The 23,990-nt window shown below is 57.4% G+C and overlaps 2 protein-coding genes and 1 pseudogene across 3 annotated transcripts; 1 reads left to right on the forward strand and 2 right to left on the reverse strand.

Annotated features, from left to right (window-relative positions):
* Positions 1–3,567: 3,567 nt before the first annotated feature.
* Positions 3,568–7,135, reverse strand: LOC306815112 (class I histocompatibility antigen, F10 alpha chain-like; the record flags this gene model as incomplete). The annotated part of the gene is made up of 5 exons (XM_079331738.1): positions 6,972–7,135; positions 4,834–5,097; positions 4,475–4,747; positions 3,932–4,204; positions 3,568–3,839 (listed from the first exon to the last, which is right to left on the reverse strand). The coding sequence occupies exons 1-5, from the start codon at positions 7,036–7,038 to the stop codon at positions 3,568–3,570; spliced, it is 1,149 nt and encodes a 382-aa protein (XP_079187864.1). The 5' UTR covers positions 7,039–7,135.
* A 6,968-nt stretch (positions 7,136–14,103) lies between these two features.
* Positions 14,104–15,422, reverse strand: LOC306815113 (antigen peptide transporter 1-like; the record flags this gene model as incomplete). The annotated part of the gene is made up of 4 exons (XM_079331739.1): positions 15,268–15,422; positions 14,837–14,939; positions 14,407–14,752; positions 14,104–14,187 (listed from the first exon to the last, which is right to left on the reverse strand). The coding sequence occupies exons 1-4, from the start codon at positions 15,362–15,364 to the stop codon at positions 14,104–14,106; spliced, it is 630 nt and encodes a 209-aa protein (XP_079187865.1). The 5' UTR covers positions 15,365–15,422.
* Positions 15,423–15,822: 400 nt separating this feature from the next.
* Positions 15,823–22,796, forward strand: LOC306815118 (antigen peptide transporter 2-like; annotated as a pseudogene). The gene is made up of 12 exons: positions 15,823–15,917; positions 16,142–16,670; positions 17,202–17,310; positions 17,388–17,518; positions 17,982–18,187; positions 19,063–19,260; positions 19,747–19,875; positions 20,065–20,253; positions 20,324–20,497; positions 21,020–21,179; positions 21,773–21,900; positions 22,557–22,796. The product of its transcript is annotated as an antigen peptide transporter 2-like (transcript).
* Positions 22,797–23,990: the final 1,194 nt, after the last annotated feature.

Below are 23,990 nucleotides of genomic sequence, written 5' to 3' on the forward strand. Positions count from 1 at the left end.
TCCAAATATAAGTATGGAGAGGCCTGGCAGATTGACTATATCACACTGCCTCAGACCCGCCAAGGCAAGCGCTACATGCTGACCATGGTGGAAGCCACCACCGGATGCTTGGAGATCTACGCTGTGCCCCACGCCACTGCTCGGAACACCATCCTGGGTCTGGAAAAACAAGTCCTCTGGAGGCATGGTACCCCTGAAAGAATTGAGTCAGACAATGGGACTCATTTCAAAAATAGCCTTATAAACACTTGGGCTAAAGAACACGGCATCGAGTGGGTGTACCATATTCCCTACCATGCACCAGCGGCTGGGAAAGTCGAACAGTGCAATGGTCTGCTTAAGACCACCTTAAAGGCACTTGGTGGGGGGACTTTTAAGAACTGGGAGATCAATCTACCAAAGGCCACATGGTTAGTGAATACCTGAGGTTCCACTAACCGAACAGGCCCTGCCCAGTCAGAGCCCTTGGGAGCAGCAGATGGAGATAAGGTTCCAGTGGTACACCTGAGAGGCATGTTAGGGAAAACTGTCTGGGTGAACTCTGCTTCCAGCAAAGACAATCCTGTTCGTGGGGTGGTTTTCGCTCAAGGACCAGGTTGCACTTGGTGGGTGATGCAAAAGGATGGAGAGACCCGATGCATACCCCAAGGGGACCTTGTTCTAGGGTGAACTATCTATGATACTGTGCCTATAACTACATGTATGTATATAATTTAAAGTTTTCAATATGATGTAGCATGTTGGCATGGAAAAAATTCAGGGTGGATAATGTTGGGGGTGGAGTGTTTTCTGTTACTGTGTCAATTGAAAGAATTTTTCCCATTATCATGCCAATGGAGCTGGCCGGGCTACACCCAGGATATCTGATGAGACCAGACAAAAGGGGTGGGTGGGAACGGCTCCCGGAGGGGCCTCTGAGGCTTCCGGGAGGGCACTCGGGTTTTCGGCGAGCTCGGAGGAGGACGTGTGGGATCGTCAGCCCACGCGGCCGGAGCACAGCAGAGCCAGCCTCTGCGATCACCTGCCCTGCATCTGCCCCGTTCGAGCCTCCTGCCTCTGCGGACACAGCTGATCACCCGGACACACACGGTGAGCGAGGAGCCGCCGCTCCAGCCCCTTCCCGCCCGGGACCGGCGTGGCCGTTGTTGCCCCTCTCCCCCCCCCTCCTTCCTGCCTCCGTTCCCGCCTGCCCTTCAGCAGATCCGGGCTGTGGACTAAGCACAGAAACAGCGTGCTTGCATCTAAAGGGACTGACACCGAGTTATCTATTTCGTTCTGTTAGCAATATTAACTGTAATTGTTTTCTGTTTGTACAGTTAGATATATTAGTAAAAAGCTGTTATTCCCACCCCCTTATCTCTGCCTCAGAGTCCTTGATTCAAACAATTATAATACTTGGGGGGGGGGGGGGGGAGTGGAACCAAAGTCTCTATTCCAAAGGGAAACTTCTGCCCTTACTGGCAAACACCTGTCCTTTCAAACCAGGACAGCGGACCGTGACACCCACTCAGCACAAGCTATTTTTATTTTCCGCCAGTCTGTAAGCGGGATTCGATCTTTCTCTGATATCCCGTTAACCCATGCAGGAGCATTGCTGCTAGTGATTTTATATGCCGCTGCTCCCTTTTTGTTACAGCCTGAATCATGTCAGAGGTGTCAGAGTCGTCTTCTGACCACCTTCCCAACCGCCCGTCCCAGCTTGACTCAGAGTCCAAGCTGGAAATAGATTGGCTTGACACTTCCGGGCTGCTGAGCCTTTTTCTCAGGCTCCGCCCCTACCCCTTTTTCTGGTGGTCAGGCTCTTCTCTCCCCCTGTGCTCTCCCCGCCTCCTGCTGGGAGAGGGTCTTTACCTATAAGGACCTGATTTAAAATGAGATCTTTGATTGATCTTAAGCTACTTCTGGGGGGCCATCCTTCCTACCTGCTCGCCCGCGCTTGCGCTTTCCTGCGAGTCTTCTGCATATCCACCCCCTGCATCACCGGTCCACCCCCATCACACGCTCCGGCGCCATTTTCAAACGCATATGGTGGGGGTGGCTTTTTATCAACCGCTTCGGATTCTGAGATTATAACTGCGTTCCGCGCCTCCTCTGCTATCCCCTGCCAAAATGTCCACGCATGCTTCCCCGCCTCCGATGGTGGCGAGTCCTGTCCCGGGGGTTGTGGAGGGGGTTCCGGGGTCCGCGCGTCAGCGCTCCTGAGCAGTTTGGGCTCCTCCGCAGTTTGCGTGGCTGCCCCGATCCCCAGCTGCAGCGTGGCTAATAAACAAGTTCGAGCGTCTCTCCAGGTCTCCTGCTCTTGTTGAGCCCTTTGCAGAGCCTGGATAACTCTGCCCCACGATTTGAGGGTTTTCACTGAGCCTGAGGACATGGTTTCCTCGGCCAGAGCCCTTGTGCATTTATCCCGTATCTCCGGAGGGAGAATTTCTACGGGGCTTTCTATAGCCCCTCTCTTTATCAGTCTCGGCACAGAGAGAATAAAATCTTTAAGTTTCCACTCTATGCCCCACTGTGTGTGGATCTCACTTATGACCTTCGCGACAGCTTCCATGCCCCTCGCTGATCCGGGGACGTCTCCCCACACTGCACTAGACCAGCTGTGCAGCCGCCGGGTTCTCATCCAGGCAATCCCCGAAGCCCGGGCGGTCTCCCGGGTTTCGGCACCACTTGTTGCAGTGGCCTGGTTCTGGATTAAGCCCAGCACAGTGGCCCAAACCCCAGGGCCACTCGGTCCATATGCTCGAGACACTAACTTGGTGGACAGCAAAATGGCGTTTATTGAGGGGTCACAGGGGTTTTTATCACTTGGGCTGTTAGTATCTTTTCCTTCTGCTCATGTCCGGCTAGGTGAGGCCAGGCACGGAGCAAAGGTCTCACTGCAAGGGGAGAAGGGGTTCTAACAAACTGTACAGCTCCAATTCTTCTGCTAGCATATCCCTAACTCTCCACAGGTGTTTTTGGTGCAAACAATGGGAGGAGATGTGGGAGCCCAGGGCATAACCCTGGGCTTCTTGGGGGTCTCAAAACTCTCCTGGCGAGGGTCTCAAAGACTCCTGAGTTAGACCCTGGTGTCTCAGGCACTGAATTCTAACCCTTGGGGGAAATTACCAACATAGAGGGAATGGAAACAAGCCACCAAAATTAGTAAAGTGTAAATTAGACCTTTAGAACATAAATAATTTTTTTAGAATGTTTATGATAAGGGACATGTGGCCAAGATGGAGAATTTGAGGGGTGGACACCTTTTCCTCCTTCTTCCCCCTCTCATCCATATTGGGTGACACCTTGGCACTTTTAGATTGGATGGGGTCAGGGCTGGACCATTTAATAAAATTGTATTGTATTGGGAAAATTTTGTAAACATGTAATAGGTAGTGCAAACTATATAAGATAAGCCCTGCCTTCACCAGGCAGATTCCACCATGGATGTCAGGCTGAGCAGACCGCTGCTGGCCAGGCAAAAGGTCCCTGAGATATGAAACAATAAACAATCCTTGGAACAAGAGGAAAGCGTCTCCGGCAATCTGTCTTTAGCTGTTTCAGAGAAAACCAGAGTTTGAACCACCTTCATGTCCCTCTGGGGTGATCTTGGGGCAAAGGAGAAACCTCAGACTGGAGCATTCTCGTCCACCCTCCCTGTGGAAAAACAGTGGGATCAGCGTTGGTGGCACAGGATTCCCAGAATGGTGCTGGGTGGATCTGTGCCCCTTCCTGACTCCCATCCCGTGTGTTACCGGATTGGCGCTTCCAGACAATGAATCCAACGAGGACAATGAGGATGATGATGGCAACAATGGACACAGCAACCACCACGGTGAGATTCCCACCAGATGTCGGCTCTGGGAATTGTGGGATGGTGAGGAGGAGGATGGGAATCCCCATTTGGGAATTCCAAATTCCCAATTCCCACATTCCACATTCCCAGCCTCACCCCAAGCGAAGATCCCGGGCTCCGACATTCCGGGATGCTCCACCCGGCACCGGTACTGCTCCCGCTCCTCCAGCCGCGCCTTGATCCTGGCCCAGGTGTGGAAGGTGCCGTCGCTGTTGGGAACGACCCCGCCCCACTCCGTCTCCTGATCCCGGATTTTATCCCCCTTCATCCAGTTGACTTCGATGGCCTTGGGGTAGAATCCGTACGCGTGGCAGGACAAGATCAGCATCCCGTGTTCCTCTTTTCCGGACACATGGACATCAGGGGGATCTGGAATGGGATAACAGTGAGAGACATCCATGGAATTCCATGGGAATGGGATGGGGGTGAGATCTGCCCATGGAATTTTCACTGGAATGGATGGGGTGAGATCTGCCCATGGAACTCCCACTGGAATGGGATGGGGGTGAGATCTGCCTGTGGAATTTCCACTGGAATGGGATGGGGGTGAGATTTACCCATGGAATTCCCACAGGAATTACCCTGTTCCCAAGTCCTCTGTTCCCAAACCCCACACTCCCACAGGAATTTTGCTCCCACCTTTGCGGTCCAGCTCCTTCTGCCCATATCTGACATATTTCTGGAGCCACTCTGGGCAGATGTGCTCCAGGTAATTCGTATAATCCTCAGCCACATTCTCATCTTCCCAGCGCCTCCTGGTGACCTCAGCAGCGCTGGTGGCCGCCACGAATCTCCTGGATTCCAGGTCAAAGGAGAGGAAATCCCGCCCGTCGTAGCTGTACCGGCTGGATCCACGGATGCTCCCGTTGGACAGGAGGTCACAGCCGTAAACTAGCAACCATGTGTGGAAACCTGGGGAGATTGTACACACAGAGACCCATGGAATTGTGTCCCAGCTCCACAGATCCCATCCCAGCCCCACGGATTCTCCCACTCACCCCTGCTCTGGTTGTACCGGTTCCGCAGGTTATTCAGGTTCCTGGCATCCATGTGCTGGTTCCTCACGCTGATCTGGGTCTGCTCATCCCAATATTCCGGCTCTGCTCCGTCCTTTATCCACTGTGTCAGCGGCTCCACTCGGCCCCGCTCGCTGTCGTAGCGTGTGAAGGGGATCCCATCCAGGTACCCAATGGACACGAACTGGGGGATCCCTGGGCTGGGCTCTGACACCCTCACATGCAGGTAACGCAGGGAGTGGAGAACTGGGGGGACACAGAGTTTTGAGGGAGGTTGAGGGGTCACAGAGCAATGAAAGCGGAAATGGGAAAGCGGGAAAGGTGGTGCATGGGACCCCAGTGGCCAGGAATAGGGGCTCAGGGGATCCCTGTGGCCAGGAAAGGGGGTCCAAGGTTCCCCAGTGCCAAGGAAAGAAGGGTCACAAGGTGGGGAGATCTGGGATGGCTGGAATGGGGCGTTTGGGGGTCCTTAATGCAGAGGGAAAGGGGGGATGGAGGCTGAGAAAAGCAGGAATGGAGGTCCAGAGGGTCTCAGGGTCAAGGAAAATGGGGGCTGGGGCCGGGGAAGGCGGGATGGATGGGAAAGGGGATGTGGGGAGGGATTGGTACTGGATAAGGGAGTCCAGGGGGGTCCCAGTGCCCGGGACTGGAAATTCAGGGGGGTGCCAGAGCCAAGAATTCACGCTGGGACCCTCCACAATACCCAGGGACCCTCCCAGACCCCCTGGGACCCCCCACAGGACGAGCAACGGGTGGAGATCTGGGGGACACAGAGATTTGAGGGGACAGGAAGCAGAATGGGGAGAACTGGGAGAGCCGGGAAGGGTCCAAGGTGCAAGGGAGGGACTGGGAGAGGCGAGATGGGAGATCCAGGGGGTCCCTGTGCCTAGGAAAGGGGGTCCAGGGGTCCCTGGTGTTGAGGGAAAGGGGGGGGGCTGGGGCTGGGAGAGACAAGCGGATCCCAGAGGCGCAGCCTACGAAACGGGAAAGAGACCGAGGGAGTGCGGTGGGGGAGGGAACGGGAGGAAAGGGGGAATTCCAGGGAGTTCATCTGGATCCCACTGGATCCCCGCTGAGACCCCCTGAGACCCCTGGGACCCTCTGGGATCCCGTTTCGGGAAGCGCCAGGAGTGGAAAACGGGGGGGAAAACGGAAAGTTGGGAGGTTCGGGGGGTCCAAAGGTGAAGGAAAAGGCCGGGACTCGGATCTGGGAAAAGCGGGATGCCCGAGAAAGGGGTGCAGGGGAGTCCCAAGCCCTGAAATAGAGATTCGGGGGTGTCCCAGTGCCCTGGAACGGGGGTTCAGAGGGGTCCCAGTGCCAGATGAGGGGCTTCAGGGGGGTCATCGTGCCCAGGAATGGAGGTTCAGGGGGGGTCACTGTGCCCAGGAATGGCGTTTCAGGGGGGTCACCGTGTCCAGGAATGGGGGTTCAGGGGGGTCTTTCTGCTGGGAAAGGCGATGGAGAGGTAACAAGACGGAAAATGACGATTCAGTGGTTTCTCCGTGCCCGGGAATCAAGGTTTAGAGGATTCCCAGTGCCCGGAAATGGGGGTTCAGGGGGTGCTGGTGACAAGAACAGGGGGGTTCAGGGGGGTCTCCGTGCCAGATAAGGGGGTACAGGGGAGCCTGTGCTGGGGAAGGGGATCGAGGGGGGTCACACGACGCAAAATGTAGATTTCGGGGGTTCACCTGCCCGGGAATGGAGGGTTAGGGGGTTCCCGGTGCGCAGAAATGGAAGTTCGGGGGGTCCCGGTGCCCAAAAATGGGGGTTCAGGGGTTCCCGTGCTGGGGAATGTGTGTTAAGGGGGAATTTCTTTCCCGGAATTCGGGGCTCAAGGGCGTTCTGCTGCCTGAAAATGGGGGTTCAAGAGGTGCTGGTGAGCAGAAAATGGGGGTTTCAGGGGGGGTCTCCTTGCCAGATAAGGGGGTACAGGGGGGCCGGTGCTGGGGAAGGGGATCGAGGGGGGGTCACGGGACCCAAAATGGAGATTTCGGGGGTTTCCGTGACCGCCAATAGAGGAGTAGGGACTTCCTGGTGCCCGAAATTGGAAGTTCAAGGGGGTCCCGGTGCCCAGGAATTGCGGTTCAGGGGGGTCTCTGTTTCGGGGGGTCCCACTCACCTTTCGTCGCGCCCCCCGGGTCCCCCAGGAGCCCCAAGAGCAGCCCCAGCCCCAGCGCTGGAGCCATCGCAGCCGTCCCCGCTCGCAGCTGTGGCGCAGCTCGAGAGACCCGAAAGTGAAACCGCCGGAGGGAGCGCGGGAGGGAGGGGAAAAGGGGGAATATCAGAGAATTCCTCTGGATCCCTCTGGATCCCCGCTGCGACCCCCCTGGAGCCCTCTGAGAAACACCTGGGACCCCCTGGGACCGCCCTGAAGAAAGCGCCGGGAGTGGAAAACTGGGGGTACACGGAAATTTGGGAGATCTGGGGGTGCAAAGGGAAGGAAAAGGGCGGGTCTGGGGGCTGGGAAGGGCGGGATGCCCGAGAAGGGGGTATAGGGGGTCCCCATGCCGAATTAGGGGGTGCGGGGGGAGTCCCCATGCCCAGTAATCGGGGTTCAGGAGGTCCCGAGGTCAAGGAAAATGGGGGGCTGGGTCCCCGAGAGGGGGAGGTCCGGGAAATGGGGTACAGGGGGGCACTGGTGCTGGATAAGGGGGGTCCGGGTGCGCAGGAAATGGGGTTCAGGGGGGTTCTCCTTGCGGGTTTTGCGGTTCAAAGTGTTCTGGACTCTGAATATGAAGGTTCAGGGGGGTCTCAGTGCCCAGAAATGGGGATTCAGGGGGTTTCCGTTCTCGGGAATGGGGGTTCAGGGGGTTCCCGGTTCCAGATAAGGGGGTGCAGGAGTTTTCCCCAGTGGAGGACTGGGAAAGGGGGTACAGGGGGGTCTCGGTGCCCCGAAATGAACGTTCAAGGGGGTCTCTGTGCCCAGAAATGGGGGTCCGCCCGGAAATGGAAGTTCAGGGGGGTCCCCGTGCCCAGGAACGGGTGTTCAGGGGGTCCCGGTGCCGGTCAGTGGTCCCGGGGCGGATCCCGAAGCCGCAGCTTGGGAGACGCGAAAGTGACTGGGGGAGCGCGAGGAGGGGGAGGGGACAGAGGAAATTCTGGGAATTCCCCTGAATCCCCCCGGGGACCACCCAGGACCCCCCCGCAGGACGAGCAGGGGGTGGGGAACTGGGGGGGACTCAGAGATTGGGGGGTCTGGCGGCGTCCAAGGGTCAGGAAGCGAAACTGGGAGAGCCGGGAAGGGCGCAAGGTTCAAGGAAGGGACTGGGAGAGGCGGCATGGGGGATCCAGGGGGTCCCTGTGTCCAGGAAAGGGGCTCCAGGGGTCCCCAGTGTTGAGAAAAGTGGGAGCTGGGAGCTGGGAAAGGCAGGAACGGGGGTCCAGGGGGTCCCTGGGCCACGGGAAAGGGGGGCTGGGGCTGGGAGGGGCGGGCGGATCCCGGGGACGCGGTTTGGGAGACGCGAAAGCGAGAAGGAAGTAAAGGGGAATTCCAGGGAATTCATCTGGATCCCACTGGATCTGCGCTGAGGCAGCCTGGGACGCCCTCCCAGGAAGCGCCGGCAATGGAGAACTCGGGGGATGCAGAAATTTGGGAGATCTGGGGATTCAAAAGCCGAGGGAAAGGGCGGAACTGGGGTGTGGGGATGGCCGGGAATGGGGGTGCAGGGGGGTCCCAGAGCACTGACGGGGGTGCGGGGGGATCCCAGCCGCGGATTAGGGGGTGCAGGGGGGTCCCGGTGCTGGGGAAGGGAATATGGGGGAGTCTCTGTGCCCAAAAATGGGGGTTCAGGGGTTCCCGTGCTGGGGAATGTGTGTTAAGGGGGAGTTTCCTTCCCGGAATTCGGGGCTCAAGGGCGTTCTGCTACCTGAAAATGAGGGTTCAAGGGGTGCTGGTGAGCAGAAAATGGGGGTTCAGGAGGGTCTCCGTGCCAGATAAGAGGGTACAGCTGAGCTGGTGCCGGGGAGGGGGACCGAGGGGGGGGTCACAGGACCCAAAATGGGGATTTCGGGGGTTTCCGTGCCCGCGAATGGAGGAGTAGGGAGTTCCCGGTGCCCGGAAATGGAAGTTCAGGGGGGTCCCGGTGCCCGGGAATTGCGGTTCAGGGGGGTCTCTGTTTCGGGGGGTCCCACTCACCTTTCGTCGCGCCCCCCAGGCCCCCAGGAGCCCCAAGAGCAGCCCCAGCCCCAGCGCTGGAGCCATCGCAGCCGTCCCCGCTCGCAGCTGTGGCGCAGCTCGAGAGACCCGAAAGCGAAAGCGCCGGAGGGAGCGCGGGAGGGAGGGGAAAAGGGGGAATATCAGAGAATTCCTCTGGATCTCCGCTGCGACCCCCCTGGAGCCCTCTGAGAAACACCTGGGACCCCCTGGGACCGCCCTGAAGAAAGCGCCAGGAGTGGAGAACTGGGGGTACACGGAAATTTGGGAGATCTGGGGGTGCAAATGGAAGGAAAAGGGCGGGTCTGGGGACTGGGAAGGGCGGGATGCCCGAGAAGGGGGTATAGGGGGTCCCCATGCTGAATTAGGGGGTGCGGGGGGAGTCCCCATGCCCAGTAATCGGGGTTCAGGAGGTCCCGAGGTCAAGGAAAATGGGGGGCTGGGTCCCCGAGAGGGGGAGGTCCGGGAAATGGGGTACAGGGGGGCACTGGGGCTGTTGCAAGTTGATAAACTTTATATATATATTAATTTAGCATTAGCAGTAGTCATGCTAAGGGTTGTCTTATAAACTAGGCCCTGTGTTGGAAGACTGTGTGTACTGGTGTAAAACTTGCTGACATGATGTATGAGACTTATCTAAAGAAGCTGTAACAATTTATTACTAGAAAGAATGTAAAGGGATTGAAGAGACCTTGAGAAAATTATGTAGGAGTAGTGAAGCAAGAAGATCAAAGAGTGAAGTAATTCTTCTAGAAGTGTATTTAAACCCTGAAAAAATGTAACTAATTTGGGCTCTGACTTTGGACGCTAGTCCTCAGACCCCAGGGCCCTCAATAAAGCACCGCACTAAACAACTCTGTTGTTTTGTGTCTCTTCTTCACTGTTGGGCAACAGTTTTCTGGTGACCGCGGCAGGACTCCGAGGGCTGCTGGGGCGGTTCGCGTCCTGATCCACTCCATGCCGGCACCGAGTGATTCTCGGGGAGTCATCGGTTCGTGCCCGACCCCGCGCCTGTCAGCAACTGCAGGAGGTAAGCCCGAAGGTGCTTTATTCTCTGGTACTGGGTGCCTGCCCCTAAGACGAAGCATCGGCTCCGCCGGGTTGGGCTAAAGACGTCTTGGGTAAAGCCCAGGCGCCGGCTGTAAGACACGGCAAAAGCTTCGCTGGTCCGGCACTTGTTCCCCCGCGGCGTTGGAGGGTGACAAGTTGGTTGGTTGGCTGGTCTATCTTTCTATTTGCATAGATTTTCTTTCTTTTCCTGTCTATTCTGTTTAGGAATGATGCCGCTGAAAACTTTCAAGGCGTAGGTACAATCTAATGGTAAGGTTCTGGAGAATACTCCCTTGGGGTGTCTGTTAAAGAAAGGGAAGAAAGGGGGCTTCTCTGAAGATGGTTTGATCAAAGGGAAGTTGATTGACTATTGTAATCATTGGTGGCCACTTTATGGGTCCGAAGGGGGGCCTGAGTGGCCATTAAATGGGACAATTGACAAAGGAAAAATACCTCCTCTAATGCAATATTTGAAAGATAATGAAAAATGGGATGAAATGCTATACTTGAATTTGTTTTATTACTTGGGGAGGCAACCGGAATGGTTAAAAGAGTGTGAGATATTGATGATTGGGCTTCAAGATAAGAAGGAAGAATGTCTGGGGTGTAAGAAAAAGGGATTGTGTGTGGATTGTGTGGTAAAGTTGGATAAAAAGGAGGAGGATATGTCCCTATATGTTGCTGGTCCGTCCCGTGCGGGTCCCTCTGCTCCATCATCAAGCGAGGAGGAGTTGGGGAGGAGTGATGAGGATGAAGAAGATGAAGCTACGGAGTCTCCACAGACTCCGGGGGTTTCTCGGCTTTCAGTAGCCCTTCGTCCTCAAACCCCCTCCCCAGGTGCCTCCCGTGAAATTCAGAGGACTCCGCTGGCTTCCCGTACCCGACAGGGTCGGAAGAACCAAATGGAGCTGCAATCCTCTTAGGGAAGCGGTTGGACCCCAAGGGGAACGTGTCATAGTTAAGGTACCGTTTTTACCTAGTGATTTGGTTATATGGAAACAGTCGGCTGGAAGTTATAGGAAAGATCCAGAAAGAACTGCGCGGGTGGTAAAGATGGTTGTTAAAACTCAGAATCCGGATTGGAATGATTTGCAGGTCCTGCTAGATACATTGATGGATTCCAATGAAAAGGAAATAGTGTTGAGAGCTGCTAAGGAAAAAGCTAGGGAAGATATCCGGACCCAGAGAATAATGGGGTTGTCAGTAAATGAAGTAGTTCCCCAGGATGATCCGGGATGGGATCCAAATACTGGAGAAGGGTACCGCAGATTAAAACAGTTCCAAGAATTAGTAATAGAAGGGGTCAGAAGCGGAATGCCTAAGACGTTGAACTGGTCTAAATTATATACGGTCAAGCAGGAGAAAAATGAGTTCCCCTCAGCTTTTCTAGAAAGGCTGAAAGAGGCAGCTAGACGGTTTACTAGTCTGGATGTGGAGTCGGAGGCTGGGCAATTACAAATAGCTTTGTTGTTTACTGGGCAATCTCAGGATGATATCAGAAATAAATTGCAGAAGTTAGAGGGAGATGATACCCGGAGGTTAGAAAAGTTATTGAAAACTGCATGGAAAGTGTACAATAATAGGGAAAAGGAAACAGCCAAGCATCAGCAGGCTAGTATTCTGGCATTGGTACAGCAAACAGGAGGACAACGTGGTAGAGGTAAAGGAAATAGGGGCAGAGGTCATGGAGGATTTGGCGGCAGAGGTAGAGGCTTTTACCCGGGAAATAATGGAAATTTTGGACAAGGAAGTTTGGATCCAAATCAGTGTGCTTTTTGTAGACAACTGGGACTTTGGAAAAATGAGTGCCCCGCAAGAATAGGGCTTGGGAGAGGAGGGGGCGGAAACAATGGTAACTTTCCTAGTTACCCTCTTTCGCCAGTAGATGCCGCTCAAGCCCAAATAATGATGATGGGGAGCTATCAGAATCAGAGCTGACTAGATCAGGATTTGAAGGTCAGGATCGAGGTGGAGGGAGAAGAACAGGTATTTAGGGTAGACACTGGTGCAGTACATTCAGTTTTAAATAAGCGATTGGGACCTTTAAGCGACACAACAGTCCAAGTGGTAGGGGCTATGGGACAGGTAGAAGAGAGACCCCTTTTGCAACCTATGAGTTTGAGATTCGGAAAGAAAGAATTAGACCATAGATTTTTGTACATGCCAAATTGCCCTGAACCTTTATTTGGAAAAAACTTGTTATCTATTCTAAATGCTAAAATTATATTTGAAAATGGACGGGTGAAATTAGAAATTCCCTTGTCCCCACGTGTCCCCAATATCTCCTTGTCCCTTCATGTCCCCAGTATCCCCTTGTCCCCACATGTCTGCAGTAGCCCCTTGTCCCCCATGGCCCCAATATCCCCTTGTCCTCCATGTCCCCAACATCCCCTTGTCCCCCATATCTCCAATATCCCCTTGTCCCCCCATGTCCCCAATATCCCCTTGTCCCCCCATGTCCTTAATATCCCCTTGTCCCCCATATCCCCAGTATCCCCTTGTGCCCCTGTCCTATATCCCCCCCTCCCATGTCCCATGTTTCCCCACATCCTCCCCATGTGTCCCCAATATCCCCTTGTCCCTCTGTGTCCCATGTTCTCCCACATTCACCATACCCCATGTGTTCCCCTGCCCCTCTGCCACCATCACCTTGAGGACTGGCTCGGGCTGCCCAGGGTATGACATCCAGACATCCTTGAGCACAGGCCTGGAGTCCATGTGGTCTCCTGGCCCCGGGGGGTGACAGGTGACAGTAGCCCTGCTGGTGCCACCGTCCTGGCCTGCTCCAGCAGCTCCAGGAGTGTCTCAGAGGAGCCAACAGCCTTGGCCAGGAATGGGAGGTACAAGAGCACCATCTGGGGACATGGGGACATTGGGGACACAGGAACATGAGGAGGACACAGGGAGACATGAGGTGACACAGGGAGATATGAGGTGACACAGGGCAAGTGCACAGTGGGACATAAGTGACAGAACTTGAGGACATGCAGGGTGCACAACAGGGAGGGGCTGGGGACACAGGAGATAGGGATGGGAACGTGGCCAAGAGAGTATGGGGATATCACTGCCAGCATGTGGGGACATGGGGACGTGGTGGGGGGACATGGGACACAGGGAATGGGATTGAGGACAGGAGAGAACACACTGGGGACATGTAGGGGACACTTTCATCACCTCCACAGTCTTGGTGAAGTGTAGCTGGCACATGAGGATGGCCACCAGCTCCCCAGGGGTGACAGTCCCTGCAGTCACCAAGTATCCACCCAAGATGAGCACTGCCAGCTTCAGAGCCAGGGCAGGGAACTGGAGACACAGACACAGGCTGTCAGCCCAGCTTCATGTCACTGTGTCACCCAGCCCCATGCCACCATGCCCCCCCCGCCAGGCCACCCATTCTCATGCCCCTCTGCCCCAGGCCACCATGTCCCCTTCCCCAGGCCACCCATTCTCATATCCCTCTGCCCCAGGCCACCATGTTTCCACATCCCCTGGCCCCACACTGCTGGTCCCCATGTCCTGCCACCATGTCCTGTGTCCCCTGGCCCTTTGCTACTGTGTCCCTGTGTTCCCCAGCCCCCGTCACTGTATCTCCTGTCCCTGTATCCCCATGTCTTCATCCCCCTGCCACCATACCCAATGTGACTCCTGCTGCTACATCCCTGTGTCCCCTATTCCAACACCACCACATCCCTGTGTCCCCTATTCCAACACCACCACATCCCTGTGTCCCCCATTCCAACACCATCACATCCCTGTGTCCCCTATTCCACCACCATCACATCCCTGTCCCCTATTCCAACACCATCACATCCCAGTGTCCCCTATTCCACCATCACAGCTGCCACCACGTGCCTTCTCCCCAGCCCTGTGCCACCACATGTTCCATTCCCATGCCACTGTTCCTCATCCCCCCATGTCCCCAGTGTCCCCATACCCCACTGGCCCAGCACCCAGCTGCATAGGCCAGGGCCTCTCTCCTCTCCAGCTGGTGCTGCTGGGCCAGGCGCTGCCGGACCCACGAGGTGACACCGGCCTCGTGCCTAAAGGCTCAGATGGTCCCCATGGCCCCCAGGGACTCCAGAGTCACCACAGCGGTGCTGGCCTCTGCCACCCGCACCTGCCGGGCCAGGTCCTGGGGACACAGGGACAGGGGGTCACCATGGGGATGGGGGCTGGGGGGACAGGAGGAGGTGACAGTGGGCGTGGGGAAGTGACAACAGGCACAGGAAGGGGACAGGAAGGGTTTGGAGTGAACTCAAGGTGCAGGGAGGTGGCAAGGGGGTCAGGGAGGTGACACTGGGGACAGAGAGGTGTCCCCAAGGGCCCCTCACACCCCATGTCCCCTCAGTACCCGCTGGATGGCTCCGACGGCGCGCGGCAGCAGCAGGAAGAGCGGCAGTGCCAGGAGCGTGAGCAGACCGAGCAGAGGGGACAGCCAGGCCACCGTGGCCAGCAGCGACACTGCCCGTGTCACCCCCCACAGCAACGGCACCACCATATCGGCCAGCGCCGCGTGCGCCGCCCTGGCGTCCCCTGTCACCCGCTCGGCCACCGCGCCCGGCGTGTCCCCCAGGAGACCCCCGGGCCCGGGCACGTCCCCGCGCAGCACCGCGGCCACCGCCCGTCGCTGCAGCCGCTCCCGCGCCCGCGTCAGCGCCACCGCTGCGCTGCAGTCACAGGCCAGCTCGGCGATGGCACTGCGGGGACAGCGGGGTCAGGCCGCGGGTCACCGCCGCCTCACCGCCACCTCGGCGTGTCCCCGCGGCTCCGGGGGCACCCACCTGCCCAGCCCCACCAGCACAAGGGGCCACACGGCCGCTGTCGCGTCCTCCTTTGTCACCCGGTCAGTGACGCGGCCCGTGAAGTACGGGGCGGCCACCTCACCTGCGGGGACACAGTGTTTAAGTGGGGGTTCCCCCTAAATTGGGGACTGAAGCCTGAAAACTGGATCCTGGCTCCCAAAACTGTGTGTTGAGTCCCAAAATTGGATCCTGATCCCCCAAATTGTGCGCTCGCTGCCTCTAAATTGGGTCCCGATGCACAAATTGGTTTCTGACCTCCCTCAAATCAGATCCTGCCTCCCCCCAAATTGGGTTCTGACCCATCAAATTGGCCTTGAAACCCCCCCCACAGTTATGTCCAAACCCTCCAAATCAGATCCCGAAGCCCCTCCAAGGGGTCCTGCCCTCCCCAGGTCGGGGTCCCCTCGTACCGAGGGCAGAAGCCGACATCAGCCCCCCCACCAGCGTCCAGCGCCCGCGCTCGGGGGCCAGCAGGGCCAGGAGCCGTCGGATCTGGGGAGAAAACATCGCGGGGCAGGGGGTGCGTCCTGCTCTGGTCCTGGTGAGTCCTGCTGGGTCCTGGTGAGTTCTGCTGGCTCCCGGTTCTTCTGGCGGTTGGTTCCGGAGGGTCCCGGAGGCTCCGTGCGGGCCCCGTTCCTGCTCCCGGTGTGTCCTAGTCCGGACCCTTCATGGCCCTGATGCCTCTCCGATCGCGCCCGGTCCGCTCCCGGAGGCGCCGCGATTTCCCGGAAAGCCGAAAACGGCGCGCGGGGGGCGGGGCGGGGCCGGCGGGAATCCCCTGGAACTGACACGCCCACAGGCCCGGAATAAGGGCCGCTGATTGGTCGTTATGTATGTGACGTCATCGGTTGCTAGGTAGACGGAGCCGGAGCGGGTTGCGGGCCGGAGGGGGCGATGCAGGCGGGGGGCGGGGTCTGGGCGGGGAAATGGGCGTGGTGTGGGCGTGGAGAGGGCGGGAGGGGCGGGGCAGAGCGGGACAGGCGGGGACTCGAAAGCGAAATCTTAACGGATCTTTCTAGGAGCTACCGGAGAGCTAAACTGGGAGCAGTGGTGGGCACTGGTGAGTGCCCCGTGTGGACTGGGGAGCTGAGAGGGCTGGACTGGGAAGTGCCTTCTGTGGACTGGGGAGCGCCCCGAGCTGAACTGCGAGCACTGGTGTGGCTCAGGGCACAAGACTGGTAGCACCCTCGTCTAGACTGGGAGCACTGGTGTGGACAGGGGAGCACCCCAGTGCTCATTGGTTTTAACTGGTAAGTTCTCAGCCTGTTGATCCTTTCCACACAGGGAGCACTGGTCTGTACTGGTCCCGCCATGGCGCTGCCACCCGCTGCTCTCCTGCCCGGCCTCCTGATGGTGGCCGATGCCCTGGCACTGGTGTTACTGGTGCCGCTGGTACCGCCGCTGGCTCCGCTGGGCGTGGCGGGCTTATGGCTCGAAGCCGCCCTTCGCCCGCCCGTCCTGGTCGTGGCTACCTGGCTACTCGCCCCTCGCCGTCCCCCCGGGGCCACCGCGGCCGCCCTGACTGTCGCCGCCACCCCCGCAGCCTTCGGGACCCTGCGCTCTCTCCTGGGCCCGCCCGGGGCCGGCCCGGGGCTCTTGGCGGCCGCCCCGCCCGCCTGGCTCGGGGTCGCCCACGCAGCTGCCGCACTCGCCCAGCTGGCCTGGGCCGCTCCCCCGGTCCCTGGCGGTGTCCCTGAGACCCCCGGCGATGTCCCCAAGGCTCCTGGCACCGTCTGGCGCGCTCTGGCACTGACCTGGGAGGAGCGGAACGTCCTCGGAGCTGCCGTCCTCTGCCTCGTGCTGGCGGCCATTGGTGGGTGACACCCAAATTTGGGTTCTGCAGCCCCAAATTGGAATGCTGGCCCCTAAAAATTGAGTATTGAGTGCCTAAATAGGTGATGACCAGCCTAAAATTGGGTGGTGACCTCCGTAAACTGGGAGTTGACACCTTCAGCTGGGTGCTGACCCTGCCAAAATTGAGTCCTGACTCTCTAAATTGGGTTCTGACCCTGCAAACTGAAGTGTTGACCCCCAAAATTGGGTGCTGACCCTCAAACTCAGAGTCTGATGCCCAAAAATGAATGTTGACCTCCAAGGCCTTGGGTCCTGATCTCCCATGTTTAGTTTCTGACTCCTAAACTTGGTACTGACCCCCTAAATTTGGCACTAAACCCCCAATATTGGCTCCTGACCCCTCTAAACTGCCCCTTTATATCCCACCCAAATCGTGTTGTGCCTTCCCAAACTTAGATCCCCACTGCCCAGATTGGGTGCTGCCCCTCACAAGGCAGGGTCCCCGTGTCAGTGGTCACACCCATGGTGACACAGGCTTGGTGACCCCCAGGGGAGACACTGGGACCCTACGTCACCAGGAAGGTGCTGGATGCCATCGGCACTGGGGACGGACTCACCGCCGGAGCTGCTGGCATGGTGGCAGCTGCTGGAGCCACCAGGTGGGTTGCAGCATTCCCTGGGCCTGTCCTCATGTCCCCAACATCCCTGATGTCACCATGTCCCCGTGTCCCCCCAGTGTGCTGTTTTCTGGGTGCCGTGGGTGCTTCTTCCTGCTGCTGGAAGCATGTCTCCGTCAGAGGCTGAGCCTCCGGCTCTTTTCCCACCTGGTGCACCAAGACTTGGATTTCTTCCAGGGATGGCCAGCAGGTAACAGGGCACGGTCCAGCTGCAGCCCACCTGACCCATTCCACCTGTCCATGCCATCCCAACTATCCTGTCACCAGAGTCCCCATCCTAGCATCCCATCCCATCCCATCCCATCCCATCCCATCCCATCCCATCCCATCCCATCCCATCCCATCCCATCCCATCCCATCCCATCCCATCCCATCCCATCCCATCCCATCCCATCTTCCTGGCTTCATTCTACCCCAAAGTTTCATCCTGTCCAAATCCCACTTCCCCATTCTATCCATTATTTCCCATCCCCATTATTCTCCACCCCATTGCATGTCCCCAGCTTCATCCCATCATCCCCATCTCACAATCTCCATTCCCACCATCTCATCTCCACTGTCCCATCCCATTCCACCATCCCACTGGTCCCCATCACATCATTCCCATCCTGTCCCCACCCACCACAATCCCAATCTCTTTTCCCACCCTGCAGCTGAGCTCCTGGCTCGATTTTCCACCGAGGTGCCTCAGGTGTGCTCAGCAGCACCCACTGGAGCCAACCATCTGCTGCGAAGCCTGGGGATGGCCCTGGTGGTTGGGGTGTTCATGGTGGGGCTGGCACCAGGCCTGGCACTGCTGGCACTGCTGGAGGTGCCACTTGAAATCACCACCCACCGTATCCAGAGCGCCTGGAAACGGGTCAGGAATAGGGGAGGGAAAGAGGGGGAGGGGGACACCCAGGTGGGAATGACAGAGTTGGGATGGGGGCCAGGGGAATGGATGGTGGGGATGGAATGGGGTTGATGGAGAGTGGGAAGGAAGATGATGGAGATGGGAATGGTGGGATGAGAGGGGACAGAGATCAAGGGAATGGGATGGTGGGAGTGCTGGCATGGGGAAGGAATAGAATGGTGGAGATGAGAATAGTGGGATGGGATGGGATGGGATGGGATGGGATGGGATGGGATGGGATGGGATGGGATGGGATGGGATGGGATGGGATGGGATGGGATGGTGTGACTGGATTTGACCCAGGGACATAGGAGTGGGGATGAGGACAAAGGGAATGGGATGGTGGGAATGCAGACATGAGGATGGAATGGAATGGAAGAGAAGGATGGGATAAGGTGGGAAGGTGGGGAAAGGACAGGTGGAGTGGGATGGGATGGGATGGGATGGGATGGGATGGGATGGGATGGGATGGGATAAAGTGTGATGGTGGGGAAGGGACAGGTTGGACAGGTGGGGTGGGATGGGATGGAATGGTATGGGATAAAATAGGGAGATGGCTTGGGATGGTGTGACTGGATTTGGCCCAGGGGGATAGGAGTGGGGATGAAGACCAGAGGAATGGGATGCTGGGAATGAGAATGGTAGGAACAGGGATGAGACAGTGGGGATGGGGATGGTGGGATTAGGACTGATAGAATGGGTGGGAGGAGGGTGTGGGACGGTGGGAATGCAAAAGTGGGGATGCAGTGGGTGTGGTGGGATGGGAATGCTGAGGACAGGGCGTGGATGATGGGCCAGGAAGGTGACCTGGGACAGCTGGAGAGCCTCCAATGCTGCCACAGGCACTTCAGCAATCCATGCTGGAAGCATCTGCCCGGACGGCCTCGGGTGTGCAGGAATCCGTCGCCGCCATCGAGACCATCCGGATCTTTTCGGCAGAGGAGGAGGAGGAGGAGCAACACAGCCACAACCTGGCCAAGGAGCTGAGGCTGAAGGAGCAGATAGAGCTGGAGCTGGCATTCTTCACTCTCATCAACAGGGTCAGGGGGAACTGGGAATGGGAATGGGGATGCCAGGGAATGGAGACACTGGGATCAGGAATGGGAAACCAGCAGCTGAGATGAGGGCACTGAGAGCAGAATGGGAACACCAGGAATGGGGACATCAGAACAGGGACATTGGGATCAGGGATGGGAAACCAGCAGCTGAGATGAGGGCACTGAGAGCAGAATGGGAACACCAGGAATGGGGACACCAGAACAGGGACATTGGGATCAGGAAGGGGAAACCAGCAGCTGAGATGAGGGCACTGAGAGCAGAATGGGAACACCAGGAATGGGGACACCAGAACAGGGGCATTGGGATCAGGAATGGGCGTGCCAGGAATGGGAACGGTGACATTAGAAGCAGAGTGGGGACACTGGGACAAAGGATGGGAACATCAGAGGTGAGATGGGGACCCCAGGACTGGAATGAGGACACCAGGAGCAGAATGGGGACACCAGTATCCCTGTTGCCACCCACAGATGCTCCACCTGACCATCCGGGTCCTGGTGCTGTTCCGGAGCCACCAGCAGCTCCGTGATGGACACATCACTCCTGGGGTCCTTGTTACCTTCCTGCTGTACCAGGACACAGTTGGTCGTCATGTCTAGGTGATCCCATGGAATCCACATGTCTGTCTGTCCATCCATCCATGTTCCTGCCCATCCCTGTGCCATCCCCTTCCTTCTCCCCAGGTGCTGCTCTATGGTTTCAATGAATTCCTGACCATGGAATCCACATGTCTGTCTGTCCATCCATGCTCCTGCCCATCCCCATGTCATCCCCTTCCTTCTCCCCAGGTGCTGCTCTACGGCTTCAATGAATTCCTGACCAATGCAGCTGCTGGACAGAAGATCTGGGAATACCTGGATCAGAAACCCACCAGGGACATCGGGGGGACACGGGAGCCCCCTGAGCTTCAGGGCCACGTCACTTTTCAGAAAGTCTCCTTCACATATCCTGGGAACCCAGAGCACCCTGTGCTGAAGGTGGGTCTGGGGGAACCTGGGGTTTTTCCCAGGGGTGGGAATTCTGGCATCACCTGTCCCCATCCCACAGGATGTGACCTTTGAGGTGCGTCCCAGGGAGGTGACGGCGCTGGCGGGGCCCAATGGCAGCGGGAAGAGCACGGCTGTGGCACTGCTGGGGAGGGTGAGGGATCCTGGCAGGGGGAAGGTGCTGCTGGATAGGATCCCACTGCCAGAGTATGAACACCAGTACCTGCACCGCAAGGTGGGACACTGGGGATGGGGTGGGGACAGTGGGGACACTGAAACAGAGCTGGGAGCAGGGAGGAATGGGTGGGGACATCAGGAGCAGGGATGGGGACACTGGGAGAAGGAATGGGCACAGCAGAAATGGGATGGGGACAACAGGAAATGGGATGGGAGCACTGGGAAATGGAATGGTGATGACAGGGATGGGGACACCAGGAATGGGATGGGGACACTGGGAAGGCAGATGGGGACACCAGGAATAGGATGGGGACAACAGGAAATGGGATGGGAGCACTGGGAAATGGAATGGTGATGACAGGAATGGGGACACTGGGAAGGCAGATGGGGACACCAGAAATGGGATGGGAGCACTGGGAAATTGAATGGTGATGACAGGGATGGGGACACTGGGAAGAGGGATGGGGACATTGGGAGGAGGGATGGAGACTATGGGGACATCAAGGAGAGATGAGATCATGGAACAAGGATGGGGACACCAAGAGCCTGGACAACGTCACAGGTTTTGGGGCTGGGGCAGGTGGTGCCGGTGGAGCAAGATCCCATCCTGTTTTCTGGAACAATCCGTGAGAACATCGTGCTGGGGCTGGAGCACTGCACAGAGTCAGGGCTGCAGGAGGCTGCCACTGCTGCTGGAGCCATGGACTTCATCCAGGGGCTGGAGCAAGGCTGGGACACTGGTGAGAGCTGGGGGAACACCAGGGGTATCCTGGGGCTTCATCCTGGGGTGTGAGAGCTGGGAGGATGGGGCAGCCCCTGATCCCAAAGATCCTCTGGCAGAGATGGGGGAGCATGGTGGGTGTGGGGGGGTCCTTGAGGTCAGATCCCCCTGATGCCATAGGTTGTTCCCCCAGAGGTGGGGGAGCACAGGGTATGGGGGGATCCTTGAGGTCAGATCCCCCTGATGCCATGCATTGTTCCCCCAGAGGTGGGGGAGCACAGGGTTTGGGGGGATCCTTGAGGTCAGATCCCACTGATGCTATGGGTTGCCCCCAGAGGTTGGAGGTGTGGTGGGGATCCTTGAGGTCAGATCCCCCTGATCCATGGGTTCCCCCAGAGGTGGGGGAGCATGGGGGGTCCTTGAGCTCAGATCCCCCTGATCCATGGGTTGCCCCCAGAGGTGGGGAAGTGTTGGGGGTAGGGGATCCCAGAGTCCCCCCAGAGGTGGGGGGTCCTTGAGCTCAGATCCCACTGATCCATGAGTTGCCCCCAGAGGTGGGGGAGTGTGGGGGGTCCTTGAACTCAGATCCCCCTGATCCATGGGTTCCCCCAGAGGTGGGTGAGTGTGGGGGGCGGCTGGCAGCGGGGCAGTGGCACCGCCTGGCCCTGGCCTGGGCTCTGCTCTGGCGGCCGACCCTGCTCATCCTCGATGAGGCTCTGGATGATGGAGACGAGGGGGCGGTGAGTGGGGTGGGGTGGAGGGGGGTGGGATAGGGGTGCAATTGGTGGAAATGGGGTGGGATGGTATGAGAGTGGAAGGGTGGGATGGAGCTGGAGGGATGGGGGATAATGGGGTGGAGTGGGAATGATAGGGTGAAGATGGGGGGTTGGATGGGTGGTGTGGCTCAGTAAGATGTAGAAATAGGACAGGATGGTAGGATAGGAATGGGACTGGGAGTGTAGGATGGCAGGAAAGTAGAATGGATGAAGACAGAGAGATGAGATGGATGGGATGGGATGAGATGGATGGGATGGGATGGGCTGGGCTGGGGTGGGATGGATGGGGTGGGATGGGTTGAGATGGGTTGGGTTGAGATGGGTTGGGTTGGGTTGGGACGGGATGGGATCGATAGGATGGGATGTGAGTGCTGGAAAGAAGACAGAGAGATGGAATGTGATGGGAAGGGTTGGGCTGGTGGGATGGAACAGCGAGATGGGATAGTGTGAACAGGATGAGACAGTGGGCATGGGGATGGGATGGAGAACAGGGAGGTGGGATAGTAAGAAAAGGATGACGGGGTTAGGGTGGGACTGAGGAACGGCACAGTGGGGCGGGATCAGGTGGGACTGTGCAGGGCTGAGTTGGACGGGATGGGATGAGGCTTCTCTGGCCGCAGGCACAGCGCTGGGTGCGCGCCGGGCTGGCACAGACCGTGCTGGTCGTGTCGCACCGCGGACGCGTTCTGGACGCCGCTGACCGCCTGGTGGTGCTGGAGCGCGGCGCCGTGGCCGAGAGCGGGACACCGGCCGAGCTGCGGCAGCACCGCGGCGCCTACGCCCGCCTGCTCCTCGGGGCGGGCAGCGCTGGCACCCCCGGGATGGGCAGCGAGAAGGCGGCTGCACCCGGCAGGGAGTAAAGGGGAATAATCAGCCCCAGTGCCCCCATTCCTGGTGTCACCAGCCAGCTCCTGGTGTCCCCAGTTAGTGTCCTGTGAATCCCTTATCCTCATGCTCTCTGCATCCCAGCTCCCTGTGTCTCCCAGCTCTGCCCATTCCCTGGGTGTCTGTGTCCCCTGGATCCTTCCCTGTGTCCCCCATGAGGCCCCCATGCACAGATCACCTGTGTCCAAGCCCCACCCTGTGATCCCTGCTCCCCATGTCTCCTCCTGGATGTGGGTGCAGAGTGGGAAATCCCAGGGGGTAGATCCAGGTGTGGGTGTCATTGCTGTGCTCACTCCAAGCTCCTGGTGTCCCCAGTCCTTTCCCAGTGTCCCCTCCCTATCCCCATCCCAGTTTCCTATGTCCCCTTTTCTATTCATGGTTCCCAGAGAGGAACTGCTAAGCACTGGAGGAGGAAACTGGGATTTATTGCCCAAACCAGGGTATTATCACACCAGAATTAAAATTATTAATTTTGTATTTAATTGTTTAGAATGATTGTAATTATTGTGTTTAAAACATGGGAAAGCAGGAAGTTAATCTGTTGGGAAGGGAGTGATGGGTGGGAGCAGCAATTTGTGGCTTTGTGCAGGGAGAGGGAAGGGGTTAGACCTGGCACCAGGGATCATTCAGGATGAGAGTAAGAGTTGGTGTCACCCTGTCTCTGTCCCCATCCCATGGACTGGATCTGACTCTATAGAGAGTAAGAACTATTCTGGAATCCCACCAGATCCTGCTGTATCCATTGTGCTCCAATCTTGCTCCTTCAATCCCCCCAATCCTGTTCTGGAATCCCACTCCAATGCCACTCCATCCATCCTGCTCTGGAATCCAGCCCAGATACACTTTAGAATTCTGATCCCAATCTGGAATCATGCCCTGATGTGGAATCCTGCCCTGTATTCCTTCTGGAATCCCACACAGATCCTGCTCTGTACCTGAGATCAAGCAATTGGTTTCTCTGTCTCTTCTCAGGGGTCTGCTGAGGAAGAAATGGAAAATGTCAACCCCTTCCCTCCAAATTATTATTATAATTTTGAAATTAAGGGATTCTCAGGAAAAAAAAAAAAAAAAAAAAAAAAAAAAAAAAAAAAAAAAAAAAAAAAAAAAAAGAGAATAGGAATAACAATTCTTTACTAGTGTGTATAATAAAGCAAACAGTTTGTTTGTAA

Source organism: Erithacus rubecula, assembly GCF_903797595.1.
Source record: "Erithacus rubecula genome assembly, contig: scaffold_100_arrow_ctg1, whole genome shotgun sequence".
NCBI classification, from domain to species: Eukaryota; Metazoa; Chordata; class Aves; order Passeriformes; family Muscicapidae; genus Erithacus; species Erithacus rubecula.